This window comes from Phyllobates terribilis, unplaced genomic scaffold (genome assembly GCF_046119375.1).
Source record: "Phyllobates terribilis strain yellow unplaced genomic scaffold, ASM4611937v1 Scaffold_3__8_contigs__length_932513732, whole genome shotgun sequence".
In the NCBI taxonomy this organism is placed as follows: domain Eukaryota; kingdom Metazoa; phylum Chordata; class Amphibia; order Anura; family Dendrobatidae; genus Phyllobates; species Phyllobates terribilis.
The window spans coordinates 344,857,007-344,881,313 of record NW_027362763.1 but is presented as its reverse complement, the minus strand read 5'-3'; the positions used below and the strand labels follow the sequence as shown (position 1 = coordinate 344,881,313).

The following is a 24,307-nucleotide window of genomic DNA, read 5'->3' as shown; positions in this document are numbered from 1 at the left end:
TTTTGCAAGTCACAACCAATAAGGCCACAATCATTGGGCATAAAGTATGGGTCATGTATGAAGTGTCGATAAGACTGAACTACAGTTTATTTCCCCCAAGTTTAATGTGAACTGTTAGTATTTTAAATCTGAAAGAATGAGTTTAATTTTCTTTATAGGGCCTAAGATATTATATAATTATAAGGTAAGATATGGTCTTACGTTTCTATAGCACAGCAGTATATTAAAGTGTTGTTTAACACATACACATATTTACCTGTCTGCTTTTGACTCCTATTAAAAAGTACACCTCATCATATGCATTTTAGTCAGGATACTGTTGTAGCAGACTTTGTCAGTAGCTGCACTTTACCAAACAGTTACATGGCTGTCTGGTCAAAAATGATATGTCTGCAGTCCCTCTGTGTGACTGCAGACTTATGAATCCCCCCAGCATAGGCTCTGTGTGGTGCGGGTATTCGCCGGTACTAGACCCGGGACCGGAGGCTATGTATACGTTATACATACCCCTGCCATTCAGTGCCTCCTCTCTCCATTCACTAGTATGGAGCGAGGCCACGCCCCATCTAGTGACGTGAAAGGCCAGTGGGTACATCCGAATAGAAGGTGCTGCCTCGCTCAATACAAGTGTATGGAGAGTGTGGCCACGCCCACTATCCAGGGGTATGTATAACACATCCAAACTCTCCGTTACTTGGTTTCATAACGGCGAATCCCTGGAGTGCATAGTGCCTGTGCTTAGTGGGATTCATAAGTCTGCAGTCACACAGAGTGACTGCAGACTTGTCACTTTTCACTGGACAACCCCTTTGACTGCTAAAAAGGGCCCATATGAAACAAAAAACATATCTTCATATCTCAGCTCAATGACGTTACTGCAATGTCAGTGGAGCGTCTCCTGACCGCCATGTGACATTATTATGTCATGTGACCGCTGCAGCCAATCAGCAGGCTTTACTATTCCATCAGAACAGACGTCTGCTTTCTTTAGCAGTTAAGAAGGGATTGTCGAGGGGTGAAAAACCCATTAAAGAAAGTCGGAAGCAGGAATCAGTGGTAAATCAGAACCTACCTGAGAATCCATCCTTACAAGTACAGGTGTAATTCCCTATTGTGTTATTACAGGTTGCATTAGATGAACAGGTATGGCCATTCTCACATTCATCAATATCCTCACAGTGGGTCCCATTACCTGATCAATATAAAATGTTTTACAGTTAATTGAGGATATTTCTTTACAGTTAGGCTAGGTTCACACTTACTCAGCGCTCTATATTAAGCACTCCATCCAGGGGCTACATGTTTTTTTAGAAAACAGAATTCAGACATACAATCCCCCCTGATGTATTCATTTACTACAGAGAGACAAACAAAGGATCTACATTTGAACTTTAACCCCTTAAGCCCCGGAGCATTTTTCGTTTTTGCATTTTCGTTTTTGCTCCCCTTGTTCCCAGAGCCATAGCGTTTTTATTTTTTGGTCAATATGGTCATGTGAGGGCTTATTTTTTGCGGGACGAGTTGTACTTTTCAACGCCATTACTAGTTTTATCATATCCTGTACGGGAAAACGGGAAAAAAATTCCAAGTGCGGTAAAATTGCAAAAAAAGTGCAATACCACAGTTGTTTTTTATTTATTTTTTTTACTATGTTCACTGAATGCTAAAACTGACCTGCTCTTCTTATTCTACAGGTCATTACGAGTTCATAGACACCAAACATGTATAGGTTCTTTTATATTTAAGTGGTGAAAAAAAATTCCAAAATTTGGTAAAAAAAAAAATAAAAAAATAGCGCCATTTTCTAAGACCCGTAGCGTCTCCATTTTTCGGGATCTGGGGATGGTTGAGGGCTTATTTTTTGCGTGCCGGGCTGACGTTTTTATTGATATCATTTGGGGGTAGATCCGATGTTTTGATCGCCCGTTATTGCATTTTATTGCAATTTTGCAGCGACCAAAAAACGTAATTCTGGCGTTTAGAATTTTTTTCTCGTTACGCCGTTTACCGATCGGAATAATTCTTTTTTTATATTGATAGATCGGGCGATTCTGAACGCGACGATACCAAATATGTGTATGTGGGTTTTTTTTTTATATATTTTATTTTGAATGGGGCGAAAGGGGGGTGATTTAAACTTTTATATTTTTTTATTTTTTTTTATATTTTTAAAAACTTTTTTTTTTTACTTTTTGCATGCTTCTATAGTCTCCATAGGAGACTAGAAGCAGCAACTGTCCGATCGCCTCTGCTACATACAGGGGACGAGCAGGTCCCCTGCATGCAGCAGAAATGGTCCTGTGCTATGAGCGCCGACCACTAGGTGGCGCTCATAGCGACAAGATCATGACAACCACAGGCGTCTGCTGCAGACCCTGGGTTGTCATGCACGCCCATCAGCGACCCGCGATCACGTGACGGGGTCGCCGGTGGGCGGGGCTTATGACGCGCTACCCGGAAGCGCGCGTTAAATGCTGCTGTCGGAGATTGACAGCAGCATTTAACTGGTTAACAGCCGCGGGTGGATCGCGATTCCACCCGCGGCTGTTGCGGGCACATGTCAGCTCTAAGAATCAGCTGACATGTGCTCGGTTCAGTGAGGGCTCAGCGCCGGAGCCCTCACTGAACCGGCAGTACGCAAATATGCGTACTAATACGTCCCCGGTAAGTAAGGGGTTAAGCTCCTTTAAGTCCCCAACCTGGGACACAAAGAAGAGGTGACAACACGCGGTGCCATGAAATAAAATATTTAGTATTCTGACACCGACCGTCATCTTATGGGAAGAATAAAGGGAAATCTTCTGCAAGCTCTCACTGATATTAGCGCCACTGATAGCGACAATGCCAATTTCATTCCAAAGAGATAATTTAATGTAATTATTAATTTACTCACCTGAGAATCCATCCTTACAAGTACAGGTGTAACTTCCTATTGTGTTATTGCAGGTTGCATTAGGTGAACAGGTATTGCCGGTCTGACATTCATCAATATCATCACAGTGGGTCCCATTACCTGATCAATGTAACATATTTCACAGTTATCAGAGGATAGAACATTGCAGATATACGTGAAAAAATTTTTTACTACTGAAACATATAACTTGTTATTTTGCAAGTCACAACCAATAAGGCCACAATCATTGGGCATAAAGTATGGGTCATGTATGAAGTGTCGATAAGACTGAACTACAGTTTATTTCCCCCAAGTTTGATGTGAACTGTTAGTATTTTATATCTGAAAGAATGAGTTTAATTTTCTTTATAGGGCCTAAGATATTATTTTTCTTCCTTATATGAGCATGGTCTTACATTTCTATAGCACAGCAGTCTATCAAAGTGTTGTAAATTTATATACATAGACTCACCTGTCTGCTTTTGACTCCCATTAAAAAGTACACCTCATCATATGCATTTTAGTCAGGATACTGCTGTAGCAGACTTTGTCAGTAGCTGCACTTCACCAAACAGTTACATGAATTGTCCAATACTGCACAATCCTTTCTTAACTGCTAAAAAGGGCCCATATTAAATAAAAAAACACATTTAAACAATAGATCTTGTAATGAAAATAAGTTCCACACTTGAATGTGTTAAAAAAGTGTTCCTGTGCTGAGATAATCTTATAAATGTGCCCCTGCTGTGTACTGTGTAATGGCTGTGTCTGACCGTGCAGTAACATGATCATCACATACTGAATCATATCAATCTGCTCGGCTCCCCCTGCTCTATGACAGGATGCCTGCAGATTGGACAGTATTTTTGTTGTAACAGGTTCACCCTTAAAAACAAGTCGCAAATGCTTTTGCTCACAGTAAAAATCAGCGCTGATCCTGTGCTGTGCTATCTGTATACTCTTTTGCTTCCTCCCCTGCCAGGGCTGGCTTTAGGTTTTTGTGGGCCCCAGGCGAATGAGTCTCAGTGGGCTCCTTTAACACATACCATGATGCAATTCATGATGCAAAGATACAGCAGAGAAATACCTATATAGTACAATGCCAAAGATTTCACTTACTTCTTACATTACATGAGTGATATCTATAGTAATGCAGGATGGCCCCATATAGATTTTCCATGCAGGATGGGCCCCATAGACATGTCACATGATTCATGGGCCCCATATAGATGTTCCATGAAGGATGGGCCCCAAATAAATGCTCCCTACATAATGAGCCTATATAATGCCCCATGCCTCCATACATAAAAAAATAAAAAAAATAAAATACTCACCTCACCTCTCCTCTCCGGGCTGCTGCTGCCCTGCTCCGGACTCCTCAGCGTCGCCATCTTCCCGCTCTTTGCTGCACTGTGACTGCTCAGCAGAGGGCGCGGTGGAAAGATGTCATCACGCCCTCTGACCTGAGACGTCACAGTCAGGGGACGCAGAAGACACCGAAGCTGCGGAGGAACAGCAGAGGTAAGTATTTTGCCGGGGCCCTGAGCAAGCAAGGGGGTCTAGTCACGGGTGCTGGCACCGGACTTCTCTGCTCACAGGCCATATAGCGCTCCAGGTTACCCGACGGCGAGTGGGCCTCCCCACATGCTCAGGGCCCAGGCACATGCCTGAGTGCGCCGGGTGCTGACGCCGGCCCTGTCCTCTGCCCAGGAGCTGTGGTATGATCAGACCATGTTCCTTCATGGTCAGACACAGCCATTACACAGTACACAGCAGGGGCACATTTATTAGATTATCTGAGCACAGGAACGTTTTTTTAACACAGCCAATTTTGAAATGTATTATTATTTCAAGATCTGTTGATTATAATGTACTTTCTTGATGACAAAACCATTTGAAATAAAATGTTTCATAGTTCATTAAGTATATAAGGAAGTTGTGATGATGATAATTTCTTAATCTACATAATTGGTGAAATAAGTTATTGATACATAGGAGCAGGGTCGGACTGGCCTGGCAGGGTACCGGTGAAATGCTCGGTGTGCCCCGGCCCCCGCCCCAGAGAAGATGAGAAGAAAAAAAAAGAAAAAAAAAAGTTTTTCAGGGCACCGGCCCTTTAAAACCGAGGATGGGGTCGCGCGCACTTAGGGGTCTTTCCTGACCTGTTGCGGTGACGAACAACGCAGATCTTAGATGCGGGTTGCAGCAGTGAGAGGGCGCTCTGCTCTGACAGGCCGCGCGCCGACGTCACATAGCAAGCAGTAGCATTACATGGCCGCTGGCCTATCAGAGGCCGTATTTGTCAGCTTGCGATCTCTGATTGGCCGGCGGCCTTCAATGTTCCTGCTATGTGAGTCAGAGCGCGGCCTGCCAGAGCAGAGCGCCCTGACACAGCTGCAGCCAGCGGTCATTTAAAAGACCGTACCAAGTGTAAAGCCACAAGAGGACACCGGGGGAGCGCATGAAGGTAAAAGAATTTTTTTTTTTAATTTCCCCCCCACCCTCCGTGACTGTGACATAGCATCCCAGGATGGGGACATTACTCAGTGGGGGGGTCCAGGATGGGGACATTACTAGGTGGGGGGGCCAAAGATGGGGTCATTACTAGGTGCGGGTGTGACGCCCGGGTGGAGGAGAGAGATGGATGATAGTAATACGTCCGAGTTGGTTGAACTAGGGGACGCCTCTCCTTCCCCGCTCGCTAGCCCACCCTGAGAGTTGGGGTACTCGGAGCCGGGCCACTGTGCAAGATGGATGTAGTCGCGGCCTAGGCCCGGTCCGTGCCCAGGGTTGTCACATTAAAAAGTTAAGGGCTAGGAGGGACGGTGACAGTGATTTGAGTGGTGTGAAAGACTACGCCACCTGTGATGCCTGGTGATGGCCACCAGCGCTGCGGCAGTCCTCTGAGGCGGGATGTAGTGGCAGCTTTGGATGGTGCTACTCCCCACAGGCAGAGCAGGGCCTCAGGGCAGAGACGTGGATGGAGGGAGTAGTAGTGAATTCTGGTGTAGTGCGGTGCGGCACGGAAATAAAGGACCGGGGGCCATAGGGGTAGTCTTCCAGGTTTTACTCACGGTAGAGCATGCAGCTGCAAGGCTTCTCCCTGCTCCTCACGGCGCTCTGCGGCCACCAGGACCGGGGGTCCGACAACCTCTGGGTAGTTCAGGTGCTTTGGTCAGGACCCCCAGAGTGTCCCTAGACTTCTCACTAAGTCTCCTCCTGTCCGTGTGTGGTACGTGTGGTAAGGCCGGGTCTCCCTCTGGTCTATGCACAGAACAAGGGTATGGGTGGCGACCCCTTCCGTCCGTTACCCGGTGGGATCCACTGAGCCTTCTGGGCTTTCCTGACTAGGACGTGAAGTAACAAAGTCAGGTATCGGGGGCCGGTACCCCTTTTTGCAGCAGGAGTCCCTCTGGCTAGGCCAGAATAGTGAGGACAGGTGGCGTATGTCGCTCCGTCTGCATCCCCCTGGGATCCTTTTGCCTGTGGAGCTTGTCTCCTCTGCTCCCCTCCAGGCCTTCTTAGGTAGGGACCTCGACCGGGTAGAGACAGCCGTTAACTCTTGCCCGCTCCTCGACTCAAGGCCAGAGTACGAGGACCGTGTCCCCATCAACTGCAGGTTCACACAGAAAGCCACATTCAGTGATGAAGATCACAATCTAAGGAACCATTAGCCCAAGATGGCCGTATATTAAATATGAATTATTAAGTGTACCCTAAAAGTGCGTTCTCCACCCTCACCCACTACATGGTTCCCCCTTACTTTGGTTCCCCCCATCTCCTCTTATCCCGGCTGGGGCAGCACCCTGGTGCATATGAGCCCCCCTAAAGGTGGGAGAGGTGTAGTGTTGGATGGATAGGTGTGGTCCTGACAGCTGCACCATCCTTACCTCAAAGGAGAGATACCACACCTCATTAAAGAGATGCAGTACCCCTGTGGCGACCGAACCCTCAGGGGCGCCACACGGGGGCCCAGGATGGGGACATTACTAGGTGGAGGGCCCAGGATGGGGACATTACTAGGTGGGGGGGCCCAGGATGGGGACATTACTAGGTGGGGGGGCCCAGGGTGGGGACATTATTACGTGGAGGGGCCCAGGATGGGGACATTACTAGGTGGGGGGCCCAGGATGGGGACATTACTAGGTGGGAGGGCCCAGGATGGGGACATTACTAGGTGGGGGGCCCAGGATGGGGACATTACTAGGTGGGGGGGCCCAAGGTGGGGACATTACTAGGTGAGGGGGCCCAGGATGGGGACATTATTATGGGGAGGGGCCCAGGAAGGGGACATTATTACGTGGAGGGGCCCAGGATGGGGACATTACTAGGTGGGGGGGGGGCCCAGGATGGGGACATTACTAGGTGGGGGGGGCCCAGGATGGGGACATTACTAGGTGGGGGGCCCAGGATGGGGACATTACTAAGTGGGGGGGGCCCAGGATGGGGAAATTACTAGGTGGGGGGGCCCAGGATGGGGAAATTACTAGGTGGGGGGGCCCAGGATGGGGACATCACTAGGTGGGGGGGCCCAGGATGGGGACATTACTTGGTGGGGGGGGCCAGGGTGGGGACATTACTAGGTGGAGGGGCCCAGGATGGGGTGACATAGGGGCTTAGGATGGGGACATTATTACTAATTGGAGGGGCCCAGGATGGAGACGCTACTAATTGGAGGGGCCCAGGATGGGGATGCTACTAATTAGAGGGGCCCAGGGTGGGGACGCTACTGATTGGAGGGGCCCAGGGTGGGGATGCTACTGACTGGAGGGGCCAAGGGTGGGGACGCTACTGACTGGAGGGGCCCAGGGTGGGGACACTATTAAAGGGTACCTGTCATGTCAGTTAGAGTGTGTAAACTACCCCCAGGTTGTTGTTAGTGCATCACTAACACGCTTTTTGCATGAATATCGGTGCTGTAATCTTTAGTAAAAACCACTTTATATATTTATATCTTACTTGTTTGTTTTGCCATAGGGGTGTTCCTTTCTTTATTCAGTCCGGCTTATTGCCGCCCACTCAATTTGAGTTGTCCCAGTTTGCGCCGACGTCACATGATTAAGCTTGTTGTGGTCCCGCGCTTGCGCACTTTATGCTGTCACCCATGCTTGTGCAATGTGTATTGTAAAGCCACGTGTCGCTGCGATAATCGGCTACCGTGCGTGCGCAGTGACAAGCGGCTCCCGTGCACTCAATTGGGAGCGCGGGAGCTGATTGTCACTGTGCACGCACACGCGGTGACGCGTGGCTTTGCAATACACATTGCGCAAGCGTGGGTGACGGCATACAGTGCGCAAACGCGGGACCACAACAAGCCTATGCATGTGAAGTCTGTAAGAAGTGATGGCGGTCTGTGCTGGATGAAAAAGAAAAGCAAAGATGAAGGACTTCATCTAGAGACGTCACTGGTGAGTCAGTGTGCTACATATACACTTACACTATAAACTATGTACAGAGCTCCTGTGTATATCATCACTGGTGATCCCTGTATTACCTGTGCACTGACATTATACACTGTACACTATATACAGAGCTCCTGTGTATAATGTCACTGGTGATCCCTGTATTACCTGTACACTGACACTATATACTGTACACTACTGTATGTACAGAGCTCCTGTGTATAGTGTCACTGGTGATCCCTTGATTACGTGTACAATGACAGTATATGCAGTGCTCCTGTGTATAATGTCACTGGTGATCACTGTAATACCTGTACACTGACACCATATGCAGAGCTCCTGTGTATACTGTCACTGGTAATCCTCGTATTGTACACTGACACTATGTACAGAGCTCCTGTGTGTAATACAGGGTATCCCTGTATTACCTGTATACTGACACAATATACAGAGATCCTGTGTATAATGCACTGGTGATCACTGTATTAGATGTATACTATATACACAGGAGCTCTGTATATAGTGTCAGTACAGGTAATGCAGTGATCACCAGTGACAGTATATACAGGAGCTCTGTACATAGTGTAATGTCACCGGTGATCATTGCATTACCTGTACACTGACACTATATACAGAGCTCCTGTGTATAATGTCACCAGTGGTAATATTAGTGTTATTAGTATTGTAGTATTCGGTCACTATGTGGGGCTAACATGTGGTCTGGTCATGGTGTGATGGTATTTATCCCCTGTATGTGGTATTATTCGGTCACTATGTTGTGGTAATATGTGTTCTGGTCATGGTGTGGCAGTATTTCTCTCTTGTATGTGATATCATTCGATCACTATGTGGTCTGGTCGTGGTGTGGCGGTATTTGTTTCTTGTATGTGGTATTGTTAGGTCACTATGTGGTGGTAATATGTGGTCTGGTCATGTTGTGGCGGTATTTGTCTGTAGCGTCGGCGTCCCTGCCTCCTGCTAGGCAGGGACGCTGTTCCCCTCACCTCTCTGCTCCGTGCCCGGCGGCTTCCTCCCGCTCTGCCTGCAGCGCCCGCTCTCCCCCGGTCACTGTGCTTAGGGCGCGCGCGCGCTCCCCCTCTCTTAAAGGGGCCGCGCGCGTCGCCCTAAGGAGTCCCCGGACAATGGCCGGAGGATCCCTCCATATATAAGGCACCTCCTCCAAAATGGAGGTGCCCGAGCAATGTTGTTGCACTGTTCACTACTCTGCTTCAGCCCTCAGGTCCCGTTGCCTGTTACCTGCCTGTTACCTGCCCGTTACCTGCCTGTTACCCGCCAGTTTCCTGCCAGTTTGCTGCCTGATTCCTGCCTGTCATCCGCTTTCCTGCTTGCTAGCCTGAGGTCCGACGGTCTGCCTTCCGACACCTGTCAGTCTGTCTTCCGACACCTGTCAGTCTGTCTATGGACCAGCTTGCCCGCTCACCTGGGAGCGCTCACCTGCTACCTGTCTGCTAGCCTACCTGGAGGCTCCGCCGTCACGTGCTGTGACCACCTGCCAGTCCAGAGACTCTTGCCTGCTCACCTGGGAGCGCTCATCTGTTACCTGCCTGTTAGCCTACCTGGAGGCTCCGCCGTCACGTGCTGTGACCACCTGCCAGTCCAGAGACTCTTGCCCGCTCACCTGGGAGCGCTCATCTGCTACCTGCCTGTTAGCCTACCTGGAGGCTCCGCCGTCACGTGCCGTGACCACCTGCCAGTCCAGATACTCTCGCCCGCTCACCTGGGAGCACTCATCTGCCATCTGCCTGCTAGCCTACCTGGAGGCTCAGCCGTCATAGGTCGTACCTGCCCGTTTACCCAGAGACTGTCCCGGTCACTTGCTGTGATCTCCTGCCCGTTTACCCAGAGACTGCCCCAGTCACTTGCCGTGACCTCCTGCCCGTTTACCCAGAGACTGTCCCGGTCACTTGCTGTGACCTCCTGCCCGTTTACCCAGAGACTGTCCCGGTCACCTGCTGTGACTGCCTGCCTGTCTTCCCTGGTCGCCACCCGCTTCCTTACAAGGACCACCCCCTTGTATAAGTTGCTCAGAGGTTCCGCCTCCCAGAACCGTTACAGTTTGCTCGGGCCATGGAACCCGGTGGCACCCAAGCTCCCTCGCTCTCGGACCTTTGTCATGAACTGTCCCGACAGAGGTCCCAACAGGAGTCCATCCTGGGTCACCTGCGGAATGTCAATACTCGCCTGGACACTTTGACTGCCCCACCAGCAACCACCGCTAGTGTCATGACTCGCAGCCCGGCTGCTCCGCTGCCCACCAATACCATAGTATCCTGCTCTGGAATCCGGCTTTCTACACCTCCTCGCTTCGGAGGCGACTCCGCTCAAGCTTGGGGCTTCATTAACCAGTGCACCCTGCACTTTGAACACCAGTCCCACCAGTTTAATTCCGACCGGGCCAAAGTAGCCTTCATCATGTCCCATCTCACGGGAGAGGCACTGGCTTGGCTAAATCATCTATGGGAGAGAGGAGACCCTCTGGTGTCCGACCTGCCAGCCTTTCTCACGGCTTTCCGGAAGGTCTTCGACGAACCCGGACGGAAGACCTCATCCGCCTCATCTCTGCTGCGCCTCCGTCAAGGGAGTCTCACCGTGGGCCAATATGCCATACGGTTCCGTACCCTTGCTTCGGAGCTGGCCTGGGATAACGACGCCCTGGTGTCCGTCTTCTGGGAGGGTCTGTCCGGCCGTATTAAAGATGAACTCGCCGGTCGGGACATTCCTACCACTCTCGACGACTTGATTACACTTGCCACCCGGATTGACATCCGGTTCCAGGAGCGCGCTAGGGAGGTCACCCGTGAGAGGAGGATTCCACGTCTAGTCCCTACCTTCCAGAGACCCGTCACTCCCTCTGTTACTCCCCAGGCACACTCACCTGAGCCTATGCAGGTCGACCAGACCAAGATGGTCAAGACCCGTCAAGACTTACGTCGTGCCGAGGGGAGCTGTTTCTACTGTGGCAGTAAGGAGCACCGGATCCGTTCGTGCCCTTAGAGGTCGGGAAACGCCTGTGTCTAGGATCGCTCAGAGAGGTCGCCCTAGACAAAAGTAAACCCTCTCCATCCCTGATGCTGTCTGTTTCTATCTTCTGCGGAGAGAACCGCTATTTTGAACTGGCTCAACTTGACTCTGGAGCTGCTGGAAATCTCATCTCTCAATCCCTGGTAGAAAAATACCACATTCCCACCAAACCTCTGGCCGTACCTTTATCTGTCGCCGCCGTGGATGGGTTCTCTTACCACATCCCATCCAACTCATCACCGAATCTCTGACTCTACAGGTGGGAATGCTGCATTCTGAGAGGATCTCCTTTCATGTTCTGCCTGGACTCTCTCACGCACTATTGCTTGGCCTGCCTTGGCTCCAGAAACATGCACCCGTGCTTGACTGGCAGACCGGAGAGGTCCTTCGCTGGGGACAGGACTGCCATAAGACTTGTCTAGTTCCCGTTCGTCCTGCCCGTCCTTCTCCTACCCCAGCCAATCTGCCCGGTCTTCCAGTTCTCTATTGGTCTTATGCGGATGTCTTGAATAAAAAAGAGGCAGAGACTTTACCTCCTCATAGACCATACGACTGCCCAATCGACCTGATGCCCGGCTCTACTCCTCCCCGTGGGCGAATCTACCCTTTGTCCGCTGCTGAAACCCGGTCCATGTCTGAATATATTGAGGAGAACCTGGCCCAGGGATTTATCCGGAAATCTACCTCCCCGGCGGGAGCAGGCTTCTTCTTTGTCAAAAAGAAGGACGGCTCACTCCGTCCATGTATAGACTATAGAGGCCTAAACCAGATTACTGTGAAGAATAAATACCCCCTTCCGCTTATTCCTGAATTATTTGACCGTCTGAGGGGGGCTAGAATCTTCACCAAACTGGATCTCCGTGGGGCGTATAACCTGGTCCGTATCCGTCAGGGGGATGAGTGGAAGACGGCATTCAATACCCGGGACGGCCACTATGAGTACCTTGTGATGCCCTTCGGTCTCTGTAACGCTCCTGCCGTCTTTCAAGAGTTGGTCAATGACATCTTCCGTGATCTTCTCTACTCCTGCGTGGTGGTGTACCTGGACGATATCTTGGTCTTCTCTCCGGATCTTCCTACTCACCGGAGGGACGTTCGTCAGGTCCTGCTCAGGCTCAGGCAGAACCACCTCTACGCTAAATATGAGAAGTGCATCTTTGAGCAGACCTCTCTTCCATTTCTGGGCTACATAATCTCTCAGACAGGTCTACAAATGGATCCTGAGAAACTGTCTGCCATCCAGAAGTGGCCCCGACCAGAGGAGTTGAAGGCTATTCAGCGGTTCCTGGGCTTCGCCAACTATTACCGCCTGTTCATACCGCACTTCTCTTCCCGGACCGCCCCTATCTCTGCTCTCACCCGTAAAGGTACGAACCCCAGAGAATGGCCGCCCGAAGCAGAGGAGGCATTTCTTTCCTTAAAACAGGCCTTCCTCTCCGCCTCGGTGCTGCATCGTCCGGACGGCAACAAACAATTCTTTCTAGAAGTTGACGCCTCCTCCTCCGGAGCTGGGGCGGTACTTACCCAAAAATCTTCTTCCGGAAGAAAGGTAACCTGCGGCTTTTTCTCCAAACTTTTCTCCTCTTCTGAGCGCAATTATTCTATAGGAGACCGAGAATTGTTGGCCATTAAGATGGCACCGGAGGAGTGGCGTTACCTGCTCGAGGGGGCTCTCCACCCGGTAATAATTTACACTGACCACAAGAACTTGGCATATCTCCAGAGCACCCAGAGACTTAACCCGTGCCAAGCCCGGTGGTCTTTGTTTTTTGCCCGCTTTGATTTCATTCTTCATTTTCGTCCGGCTGACAAAAACATCAATGCTGACGCCCTGTCCCGATCCTTTCTGGTGTCTGATCTTGAGGAGGAGCCTAAACACATCATCGATCCCGCCAGAGTAATGCAGGTAGCCCCCGTGGGCCTAAATCGTCTCCCTCCCGGTAAGACGTTCGTAACGGAGTCCGATCGGGAGAAGATTCTACACTGGGGTCACTCGTCTAAGCTAGCTGGGCACGCCGGTCAGAAAAAGACCCTCCAGCTTATTACCCGGCACTACTGGTGGCCTACCCTGCACAAGGATGTAATTGACTTTGTTTCTGCCTGTGTGTCCTGCGCCCGCAACAAAGTTCCGAGACACCTGCCTGCCGGCCGCCTTCTTCCTGCCCGCCTTCTTCCTCTGCCTGTGCCTGCTGCCCCGTGGTTTTCTGTAAGCCCAGAAAGAATGGGGGAAGGGAACTTCAGTCAGACATCCCACCTGCTTCTCTATATTAACATGGGGATAAAAGTGTCCTGTCAGGGCTAAAAGTTCCCCCATTCTTCCGATCAGTGCGGTTTCCAATGCTTGGATTCTACTGATCAATAAGATATCACCTACCTAACCTGTGGATCGGTAATAACTTGTTTTCAGCAAAGAACCCTTTTAATGCAAACTACCGTAATTGTACATCCCAGTTATAGTGGCGCACAGTAGATGTGCAGGAATTGCCTGTGTTTTACAGTCGACGCTCTACTATAATGGCTAACGGGTATTTGCATATAAGTGTAGGGTGGGCCCCTAAGATCAATTCCCCCTGTGGGCCCCAGACACCCCAGTCCGACCCTGCATAGGAGCATGCAAACATTAACTCATCGAACTCCCAAAAGGAAATATTATAAAGCATTTGACAGGTCATTTGGTTATGAGCATAGAGACACCTCTACTGAAAAGATGAAGGAAATCTCAGATTGCCAAAATCCTTAAATACACCCCTCTAAGGGCAGGTACATAGTGCCTGTCATGCGCACTAGAGTCCTAGGAGACAGGATACTCTATTGTGGGAGATATATATTTATAAGTAAATGGGTGTATGTGATAAAAATTAGTCAATCACTAAACATATATAATGCTGCCAGTCTGGTAAACCACTACACCCTGCCATCATCCACTGCATCTTTGATCCTCTCTGGACACTCCAATATCTTGCCTCTTGATGAACCGACACGACTGGGGAACGCGTCAAGCCAGCTTCCAGACTTAAGAGATAAGCTTGTTCATTATGTCTTATCTGTTTTTCTATTATAAATAGTTTGTATAATGTATTAGAGAAGGCAGTCACTCATTCCTGTGTGTAGCTCACTCTTATAGGGCATAACAGGGCAAGTGAGGAACAGCTGCCGAGGAACGGGGGCACCAAAATAGTATCTAGGGTGTCAACCCCCACGCCAGGCAGGATTTTTTCAGGCTATCAATAGGGCAATTTTAAGTATATTGTCCATAACTTGCACCATGTGGGCATATGGGCATATTTGAAAGGAAATAGGGTATTGTAGAAACCACTTGTAATTCAGTATAATACAGCAGTGAAGTGGTGAAGAAAGTTAAAATATAACTTTTATTAATTCAGCTAAAATAACTCAGAGACTTAATAAAAAGGTCACGAGGACCATGAGTGCAAGAACTAATTGCCGACCTGTCATAGAACGTACACCTCCCTGGGTATTAGGAGTGTTAAATGACACAGGTAAATACTAATATGCAACTCACCCACCGAATTAACGGACAGATGGGTGGTCAATAGAGATAGACCAGCTGAGAGAAGCAACAAACTGGGTATGACATATATTGGTTCATTTAGAGAGTCTCTATAATAATGGAACAGTCTCACCACTTTGATGTCAATAATCTCCAGTGTTCTCATCAGCTCACAGACAGGGCTCCTTAACAAACTCAGTCTCCTGCCGAGCAAAAGACACATTCCCGACGCGTTTCCTCACATTAGTGGATCATCAGGGGAGTTAAATGTTGGTGTGTCAAAGTCTGTCGCCGGTTCTGGCGTGCGGCGCAGCTCATAGACAGCGTATTACCTTTTTATATTAAGCCGCGCTCCTGTGCGGCCGATACGTCACTTCCGGTTGCGGCCCCATTACTTCCGACACATGGACCGCATCAACTGGCGGTGACACGCAAACGTCACTTCCGGTATGCGCGTACTGCAGCGCTAACAGGTCAGGCAAGACACTTACTAGAGTAGTGATGGCAACCAAAAAACTAAACCAAATGGTTAACATTATGGTGAAAGGGAGTGGGCAGGGCTCCCACTACAAACCTTTGTGGTCACCAAGGCTAAAGATAGAAAGGCTGGAAGTGATGACATATATCAATTAACATCACACAGCACCCTAAATAGTGGATGGCATTGGAGATCTATCACGGGGTCAGAAAAAGTCAGTGGGATGGAGGCAAATGGTGCACAAAAACAGACGCACAGACCTCCCAAAATGAAGGGTGGGTAGAGAGTTATGGAAAAATGGTTGAGAGGACTTAAAGGGACAAGAAAATGAGGCACAAGGAGAATGACTATTGGGACCACTGGTGGTGACAGGAAAGAGAAAGGAGATCTAAACGGACCCTAACAAGGCCCTAAGCACGGTGATCCCTACCTAACAGTGGAGGTTGGCACCCTAAAAAACCTGCGCAAATTGGTGCCCCCACTCCGTGGCGGCTGTCCCTACACTCCTCTCTCTATGTTCTCCCTATAGCTAAAGAAAAGACCTATAGGACATCTGTTCGTTCAGGCCATGAGGGGTAACAGTCTGTAACTTGAAGATCCATTTGGTTTCTCTCTATAGGATCATTTTATCCCAATCGCCTCCCGTAGGAGGGGGAGGAATTTTGTTGATGCCCATAAATCTCATGGCTTCCAGATGATCTGGATGCAGGGTATTGACATGTCTTGCTATGGGGGTATCTCTCTTCAGAATAATATCTCGCTGGTACTCCCCCACCCTTCTCCTAAGTTCCCTTTTGGTTTTTCCTACATATTCAGCACCACAGAAGCACGTGGCCTTGTATATTATCCCTTTAGACCTACAGTTGATGAATGTTTCTGTGGTGCTGAATATGTAGGAAAAACCAAAAGGGAACTTAGGAGAAGGGTGGGGTAGCACCAGAGAGATATTATTCTGAAGAGAGATACCCCCATAGCAAGACATGTCAATACCCTGCATCCAGATCATCTGGAAGCCATGAAATTTATGGGCATCGACAAAATTCCTCCCCCTCTTAGGGGAGGCGATTGGGATAAAATGATCCTACAGAGAGAAACCAAATAGATCTTCAAGTTACAGACTGTTACCCCTCATGGCCTGAACGAACAGCTGTCCTATAGGTCTTTTCTTTAGCTATAGGGACAACATAAGGAGAGGAGTGTAGGGACAGCCGCGGAGTGGGGGCACCAATTTGCGCAGGTTTTTTAGGGTGCCAACCACCACTGTTAGGTAGGGATCACTGTGCTTAGGGCCTTGTAGGGTCCGTTTAGATCTCCTTTCTCTTTTCTGTCACCACCAGCGGTCCCGATAGTCGTTCTCCCTGTGCCTAATTTTATTGCCCCTTTAACTCCTCTCAACCATTTTTCCATAACTCTCTACCCACCCTTCATTTTCGGAGGTCTGTGTGTCTGTTTTTGTGCACCATTTGCCTCCATCCCACTGACTTTTTCTGACCCCGTGATAGATCTCCAATGCCATCCACTATTTAGGGTGCTGTGTGATGTTAATTGATATATGTCATCACTTCCAGCCTTTCTATCTTTAGCCTTGGTAACCATAAAGGTTTGTAGTGGGGGCCCTGCCCACTCCCTTTCACCATAACGTTGACCAATTGGTTTAATTTTTTGGTTGCCATCACTACTGTAGTAAGCGTCTTGCCCAACCTGTTAGCGCTGCAGTACGCGCATACCGGAAGTGACGTTTGCGTGTCACCGCCAGTTGATGCGGTCCATGTGTCGGAAGTAATGGGGCCGCAACCGGAAGTGACGTATCGGCCGCACAGGAGCGCGGCTTAATATAAAAAGGTTTTATGCTGTCTATGAGCTGCGCCGCACGCCAGAACCGGCGACAGATTTTGACACACCAACATTTAACTCCCCTGATGATCCACTAATGTGAGGAAACGCGTCTGAAATGTGTCTTTTGCACGGCTGGAGGCTGAGTTTGTTAAGGAGCCCTGGTCTGTGAGCTGATTAGAACACTGGAGATTATTGACATCAAAGTGGTGAGACTGTTCCATTATTATAGTGACTCTCTAAATTAACCAATATATGTCATACCCAGTTTGTTGCTTCTCTCAGCTGGTCTATCTCTATTGACCACCTATCTGTCAGTTAATTCGGTGGGTGAGTTGCATATTAGTATTCACCTGTGTCATTTAACACTCCTAATACCCAGGGAGGTGTACGTCCTATGACAGGTTGGCAATTAGTTCTTGCACTCATGGTCCCCGTAACCTTTTTATTAAGTCTCTGAGTTATTTTCGCTGAATTAATAAAAGTTATATTTTAACTTTCTTCACCACTTCTCTGCTGTATTATATATGGGCATATTTGAATCCCGTTGAGTTGCTGTTTTTTTATACTATCTCTCCTATCTTGTCTAGTCAGTTTGTGACAGAATTAGATTTTCCTTATCACATGGGATTATTAGTTGTTTTTTAATAGTATACTAATAAACTTGTTTTTAGAGGATTTATATTCACACTTTATCACTTCACATGGGCACTCTCTATACGTATATTGTTTAGTACTTTAAAGCAGGTACATAACATAGGCTATATATTCTTCAATGTAGGTTTAAAATAACAAATGTTAAGGTTTACAGCAGTAAAGTAAGTTCTGTCCATTGAAGCACCGTTATAACAAAGCATATACTATCTTCATACAAATATCTGCAGAAAACTGTAATTCAACACTCAACTTGATAATTCAATGGGCTTTGTGTTAAGCTGCAAGTTACAGCTTTCTGCATCATGGTAAATTGAGGGAGTTGTGAGTTAAAAAGGTTGTCCCCTTTCATTATAATTGACCCCAAATGCTTCAAAATACCTAAAATAACAATCACAGAAGGTACAACCTTCCCCGGTCTCAATGTTTTGGCTGCATGTGGTGACATCATATTGACAGTGTTAATAACTGGTGAAGCAAATTATTGAGCTCAGCGATTTGTCCTGTCTAATCTTTTGAGCTCTAAGTGTCATTTTAGAGAGATCAGGAAATCTACTGAAATTTTATTGGGGCAGAGTTGCACAATTCAGGAAAGGGCTGGGAAATTGAATCAACACTGAAGGGGTTAAAAAAAATTCTCATCTCAGCTTCCTCAGAATCTGTCCCATCACCAGAACCAGCTTTGGGGTGGTTGTCAAACTGGGCAGTTGCCTAGGGCCCCCATCCCCCTATGGGCCCCAAACTTTACAAGCCATGAACTGCAATGATAATGCCAGTTCTGCATTGGTCCTGTCTAGAATGGCATATCTCTCGTGTTAGGAATGATGTAAGAAGGAAGCCTCCTCCACATTACAGAGCTCATACCAAGAAGTAACAGTGCACATGTGAAGGAGGGTGGCGGGCTGAAGAAGATGCAGTGGCAACATAAGGGTTAATTGTGTTGCAAGATATGTTTTACATGTGTGCTGTGTATATTACTTTATGTGTGATGAAGTTGTGTTGAATTTTGGCCTTATGGCCGATAGTGTATGTCAGTTCTCCTACAGGCTCTGCCTAAGGTCGTCCCTGGGAATGCGGGAGGTCTGTCCACTAGGAGAGCCATACAGTAGTTAGGGACATACTTTGCACTACACTGCACAGGACACTAGATAGTTAACACAGGGATTAGCTTACCAGTTGGGAGGGGTTGAGAGTAGTAATTTCCTGAGCGTTTCTGCATCTCCTTGGCAGGAAAAACACTGCGGAAATTCCACGCGTTTTTGACGTGTTTTTTGATGCGTTTTCTAAGCGTTTTTGTACATCAATGAATGCTTTTGGAGCTAAATAAAGTTATTTGGTGGGACATTGCTTAAACCCCTGGACTACCATCAGAACTGGGGTGAGTATATTGGTTAATTTAAATTATTAAAGAATGTGTCTGTTGTGTTTCAAATAAGGTGTTTGCTCTGTGTCTGTGTGTTTATTTAACTCTTTACTTTACTTTAATTAGGTTTGGTCATGAAAAGGACTGATTGACACCTTGACATCACCAAACAAAAGAGCAAGGTGTCAGCTGATCCCATACACCCAATCTTCATTAGCATTTCTATTCATGTCATTTATGTGGCTGCTGTGAGCTGCTATTTTTAGTCTAGGAAGGTGCCATTTGCAAATATGGTCCCTGGCTATAATTAACAGCTCACAGCTGGTTCGTTAGCCGCTATGTCCCCACGAACAGCAACAAGCAGCGCTTTGGACGCAGCATATTTTTGTTGCGTCCAAAACGCAATGTTCTAATGCCGCACTTTTGATGTCGGTAAATGTGAATCCACCGCATATAATGACACTTCAATCGGTCAAAATCTGCAGTGGAGACTGGCGTGTCCGCTACAGAAATTGACATGCTGCGGGTGAGTTTGGGTACCTGGCCACGGTCAGGAGCCGCTGCAGGTTTCAATCACTGATGTCACTGCTGTAGAAGACAACACTGTATACTGACAAGAGTGTAAAATCACTCCTATCAGTATACAGTGCTGTGCAGGAGGTCACTGGGGTTCATCAGCTGAAGATCAGCTGATGAGCCCCGGTGAGCTCTCACCACAATCACCCCGGGGACTTTCTTCAGAATGTTCCTAGGGTGAGGTCTCATGAGCGATCAGCTGATCGCTCACGTGACCACAGGTCCTGGAAGCACAGTATACTGCGGGGAGCGAGCGCGCTCCCCGCAGTATACCACCGACCGCCGGTGAGAGAGCATCGCCAGGAACCAGGAGGACACTGGGGGCCACCGGACAGGTGAGTATAAGGATTTTTTTTTATTTTTTACTATTTTTGTTCTTTTTTTAACTGCCGGTTGTTCCCAGCTCTGCTGAGGAGAACTACTTCTCCCTCAGCCGCACCGCTCTTGCTGTTATCAGTGGAACTGGCGGTCGGATGAGAGGAGTTGTAGTCCTCCTCTCCCAAGCCGGGAACCACCCGCACCGCGTTTCCGGAGCGATTCCTGCTCATTGGCTTTAATTGAAACGCAGCAAATCCACAGGTATAAATATTATACCTGCGGATTTGCTGCGTTTCAATTAAAGTCAATGGGCGGGAAACTCTCCAGAAACGCTAGGCATAATGGTCATGCTGCATTTTTTTCTGCAATGCTAATCCTGAGCGGAAATTTCCGCATCATGTGCACAGCACATCAGGATTAGCATTGCTATAGCTGGCAAACCTATTAGCAAGCGTTTTTGCAGCGTTTCCGCGGCAGAAAAACCACCTCGAAAACACATAAAAAACGCATCGTGTGCACATAGCCTTACAGAAAAGGTTTTCCGGGTTAGAGGCAGTCAGTCAGGGTGTGGAGTCCATGACACACACACCAAAGTTCTGAGTCCATGACTCATATAGCACAGGACTAGTGTATGTCCTGTAGAAGAGAGTAGACTTGGAGGAAGCCCTCTCAACAAGCAGGAAACAAGTTCTAGAAGCAGATACAGCAGGAAAGGAAAGTGTTCTGTCAGTGTGCATTTCTGAGAAGAACGGGGGGGCACATCTAATACTTCAACTGGATGCCGGGACAGCCTTGGGCTCACAGCCCGGAAGAGGGCCTGAAAATCAGGACTCTGTCTACCAGAAGAGGAAGATGTCAGCTGGGTTGCAGGGGGAGAGAAGGATAGTGAATCTCAGGACAGGTTGGGAACAGACACTGCTGGGACACAAAACAAAGGGAACATCACCACAAAAAGGCTCTGTCTTGATCTGTATGATGCAGCAGTGTGTAAATGAATTGCACAGTAAAGATGAACCTGTTAACCCAGACTCCAAGTATCCTGTCTTGTTTGCAGCTGGTTCCGGTCCTGAGGATTGGGAGGTAACAAGGACTCCCGAAGTAACAGTAATAAAGAACAGATCCCACCACACAATACACTCCACTCTCAGTCCTTTTTAGAAGAGGGGTTCCAGGGCGCAAAGAACTCAATTCCGGCCCACGGCGAATTGAAACCGACCCTGTGCCCCCCTTCACATGTTTGTTAGTAAATTGTGAGGAATGATTTCCTGCAAATTGGAGCTGTGTATACATGGAATAATGCAGGGGTTTCTTGTTTTGTTTTATAAAAGTATATTCTATATGTATTTACGCCCAATAAGCAATATGTAGAGAAGTTTATGTTTGACTGTCTATCTAATCACATTATCTTTTATTCTTTGCTCTCAGTGGGGAAAAACAAGATAATCTTGTAGTTATGATACCTTTTAATGGCTAACAAAAATAAAATAAATTATGTTACAAGGCAAGCTTTCGAGACAACTTAGGTCACTTCCTCAGGCATGATATGACAAGGTATATGAAGAAACCCAAATATATGCACACAAAGAAAGAAACTTTTATTCTTTATCACTGCTAATCTGTTGCCAGGCATTAAAGCAAAGACTACACTGCTTGTCAAAATTTTCTTAAAATTTTAGCAGACTATGTACTGATTACATAAGTAGTTGACAACATCTTTGAACAGTGTGGTGACTTAAAAAAAAAATCAAAGGAAAATTCTTCTGTGTGCCATGCAATATAAAAGTAATATAACCCCAACTTTTTTTTACTTATTCTTTATTTGCTAATATGCCATTAATTGCACGGCTCTTTGCAGACATCAGAATTGGTGTCCTTATTGGGGATCACAATCAACCAAAATTCATTATCAGTATGTCTTTGGAGTGTGGGAGGAAACCCACACAAACACTGAGAGAATATATAAACTCCTTCACTGGCTGGAGTAAGATTTGTAGTGAGGTGCACATATTGGCACACGCCACTACGTGCTTAGCTTGATTCATTAAAAGGCATTAGGTATCCACACCTTACTGCCATACCATAACAGTGAACACCCACCTGCGGCTAACAAATGGATACACAATTTTATGTGCACACTACCCAGTGTGCCAGAAAAACAGGATGGATGTCTCATGCCAAAGACTGATCACCCTAAGGCCATGGCCCCAGTATCAGTATTTGGTCAGTATTCAGTCAGTATTTTTTCTCAGGAGTGGGAGCCACAACCAGGAACGGTGATAAATACAGAATTGGTGACTTGCTTCTATTATACCTTTTCTCTGATTGTTCCTCACCTGGTTTTGGTTCCCTCTCCTGAGAAAAAATACTGACCGAATACTGACAAAATACTGATAGTGGGGCCGTGGTCTTAGATTACACCAAGATATTGACCTAATTTAGTCATGGTAATCTTTGTGAGGTGTAGTATAACTTCTCACCTGTAAATCCATCTTTGCAGGTACATGTAAAGTTTCCTATCCCATTTTCACACAAAGCATCTGGTGAACATGTAGAGTTATTTTCACATTCATCAATATCTGTGGATACAAGACAATATAAGATTATTACACTGGCGTGCTATTAAGAATAATTTACCATATACCATAAGTTACAGGAAAGGACAGCAGAAGTTCTGTACCTGTACAATGTGCTCCATCCCCAGTATAGCCAGTAGGACAGGCTCCACAACCAGTAGAAGTGTGACAGGATACACCAGGAAAGCAGCCATCAGCACACACATCAGGGGGAGTCTGACAAAAATCTCCAGTGTAATTATTAAAGCAATTGCAGCTTGTGATCTGTAAATAAAATCAAGAGAGAATTACTGGAAGTTCCTAAAATCTCACTAGTAGGTTGTTGTGTTATTACACTGTGTTATCTCTGATTGCTAAATGAATGAATACATTTTGACCTCACTTCTAACCACACTCCCAATCCAGGTCCATTTACCATTTCTTTCTACCCAAGTAGGAGATGTCAGAGTAGCGGTGGCAATGAGGGACATTCAGTAGACACCCAAGACTGCAAGGTGTAGACCCAAATCCGGAACTGTCCCATCATATCCACCAAGGTTGCTTTTTTGTTCATTCATTTATAGTTCTAGCAGCTATAACATTCTCATATTGTCTGTAAGACCGTGTTGACATGTTGCAAAACTACTGTGGGTTTTTTTTTTTTTTTTTTCTGCATATTGTCTGCACCAAACTATGGAATAACAATTTTCTCTGATTATTGCATTTGTTTATGCCTTTTCTCCCTTATTTGATGCGTTTTTGGAGTTGCAGTGGTTTTCATATGGATTTTATAGTACGGAAACTCTTTGATTCTGCACTTAAAAAGGCAACTACATTTTTTCCCTAGGCTGTACATAAAAGCCTGTAGAGAAAAAAATGTACCAAAACCACACAGTTCAGTAGAGTCTTTAGATGCACAGTGGATGGAATTTTCATGAAATCAGATAGGATCGCTTGGACAGTTAAGCGCAGCTGAATTTCTACACAAAAAAAAGCAGCAGAAAAAAACGTAGCATTTATGCTACATGTGAACACAGCTTAATTGTCCAAGCATTTTCAAGTTCAGAATCAAAGATTTACCATATTATTAACACTAGAACTACTGATGGAGTCATTTTGACTCCTTTTAGTTTTTTATTTCTCTTCTGTGACTACATTTTTCAGAATTCCGGCTTGAAACTCGGTGACTTTTCCTCAAATATGATGTGAAAAAAGATTTTGTGAGAATAAATAATTTTGGTGAAAAATTTGCGCGTTTTTTTCAAAATTTACCAAGAACTACTGAAGGGAGTCATTTTGACTCCCTACTATATTTTGAGGTCCTTTTGTCACTAAATGTTGCTATAAAGTTTTGTGCATAATTTTTTCACTCTGTCTTATTTACCCTGATGTTCATATAGATGTAGTTCAATTTACATGTCAACTTTTCACATTTTCCTTGTGTTTTACCTGCTTGTATTACTGTGTAATGCTGAACAAACTCTATCTGATGAGGAGCTAGATGCATTCATTGCGATATTCTATGCTCGTGGAATATCTGGCACGAACCGTCACTCGATTAGCAGTATTTGGTGTAATGACTGGGGAATACCGTTTTGCAAAGCGACAATGTCTAGGGACCGCTTTGTTGAAATTATGAGGTTTCTCAGATTTGATGAGAAATCTACTCGATTGGAGAGACTGCA

The 24,307-nt window shown here is 46.9% G+C and overlaps 1 protein-coding gene across 9 annotated transcripts in view; it reads right to left on the bottom strand.

Annotated features, from left to right (window-relative positions):
• LOC141259357 (uncharacterized) overlaps positions 1 to 24,307 on the bottom strand; it is a 374,844-nt gene that overhangs the window by 57,811 nt on the left and 292,726 nt on the right. For 8 of the 9 annotated variants that reach the window (XM_073675221.1, XM_073675227.1, XM_073675223.1 and 5 more), the window contains 4 exons: positions 22,748 to 22,907; positions 22,548 to 22,646; positions 2,894 to 3,013; positions 1,073 to 1,192 (listed from right to left, as the gene is read on the bottom strand). In XM_073675221.1, coding sequence (XP_073531322.1) covers positions 1,073 to 1,192; positions 2,894 to 3,013; positions 22,548 to 22,646; positions 22,748 to 22,907 — 499 coding nt within the window. The remainder of the gene's footprint in view (positions 1 to 1,072; positions 1,193 to 2,893; positions 3,014 to 22,547; positions 22,647 to 22,747; positions 22,908 to 24,307) is intronic. The other variant, XM_073675224.1, reaches the window with a different exon arrangement.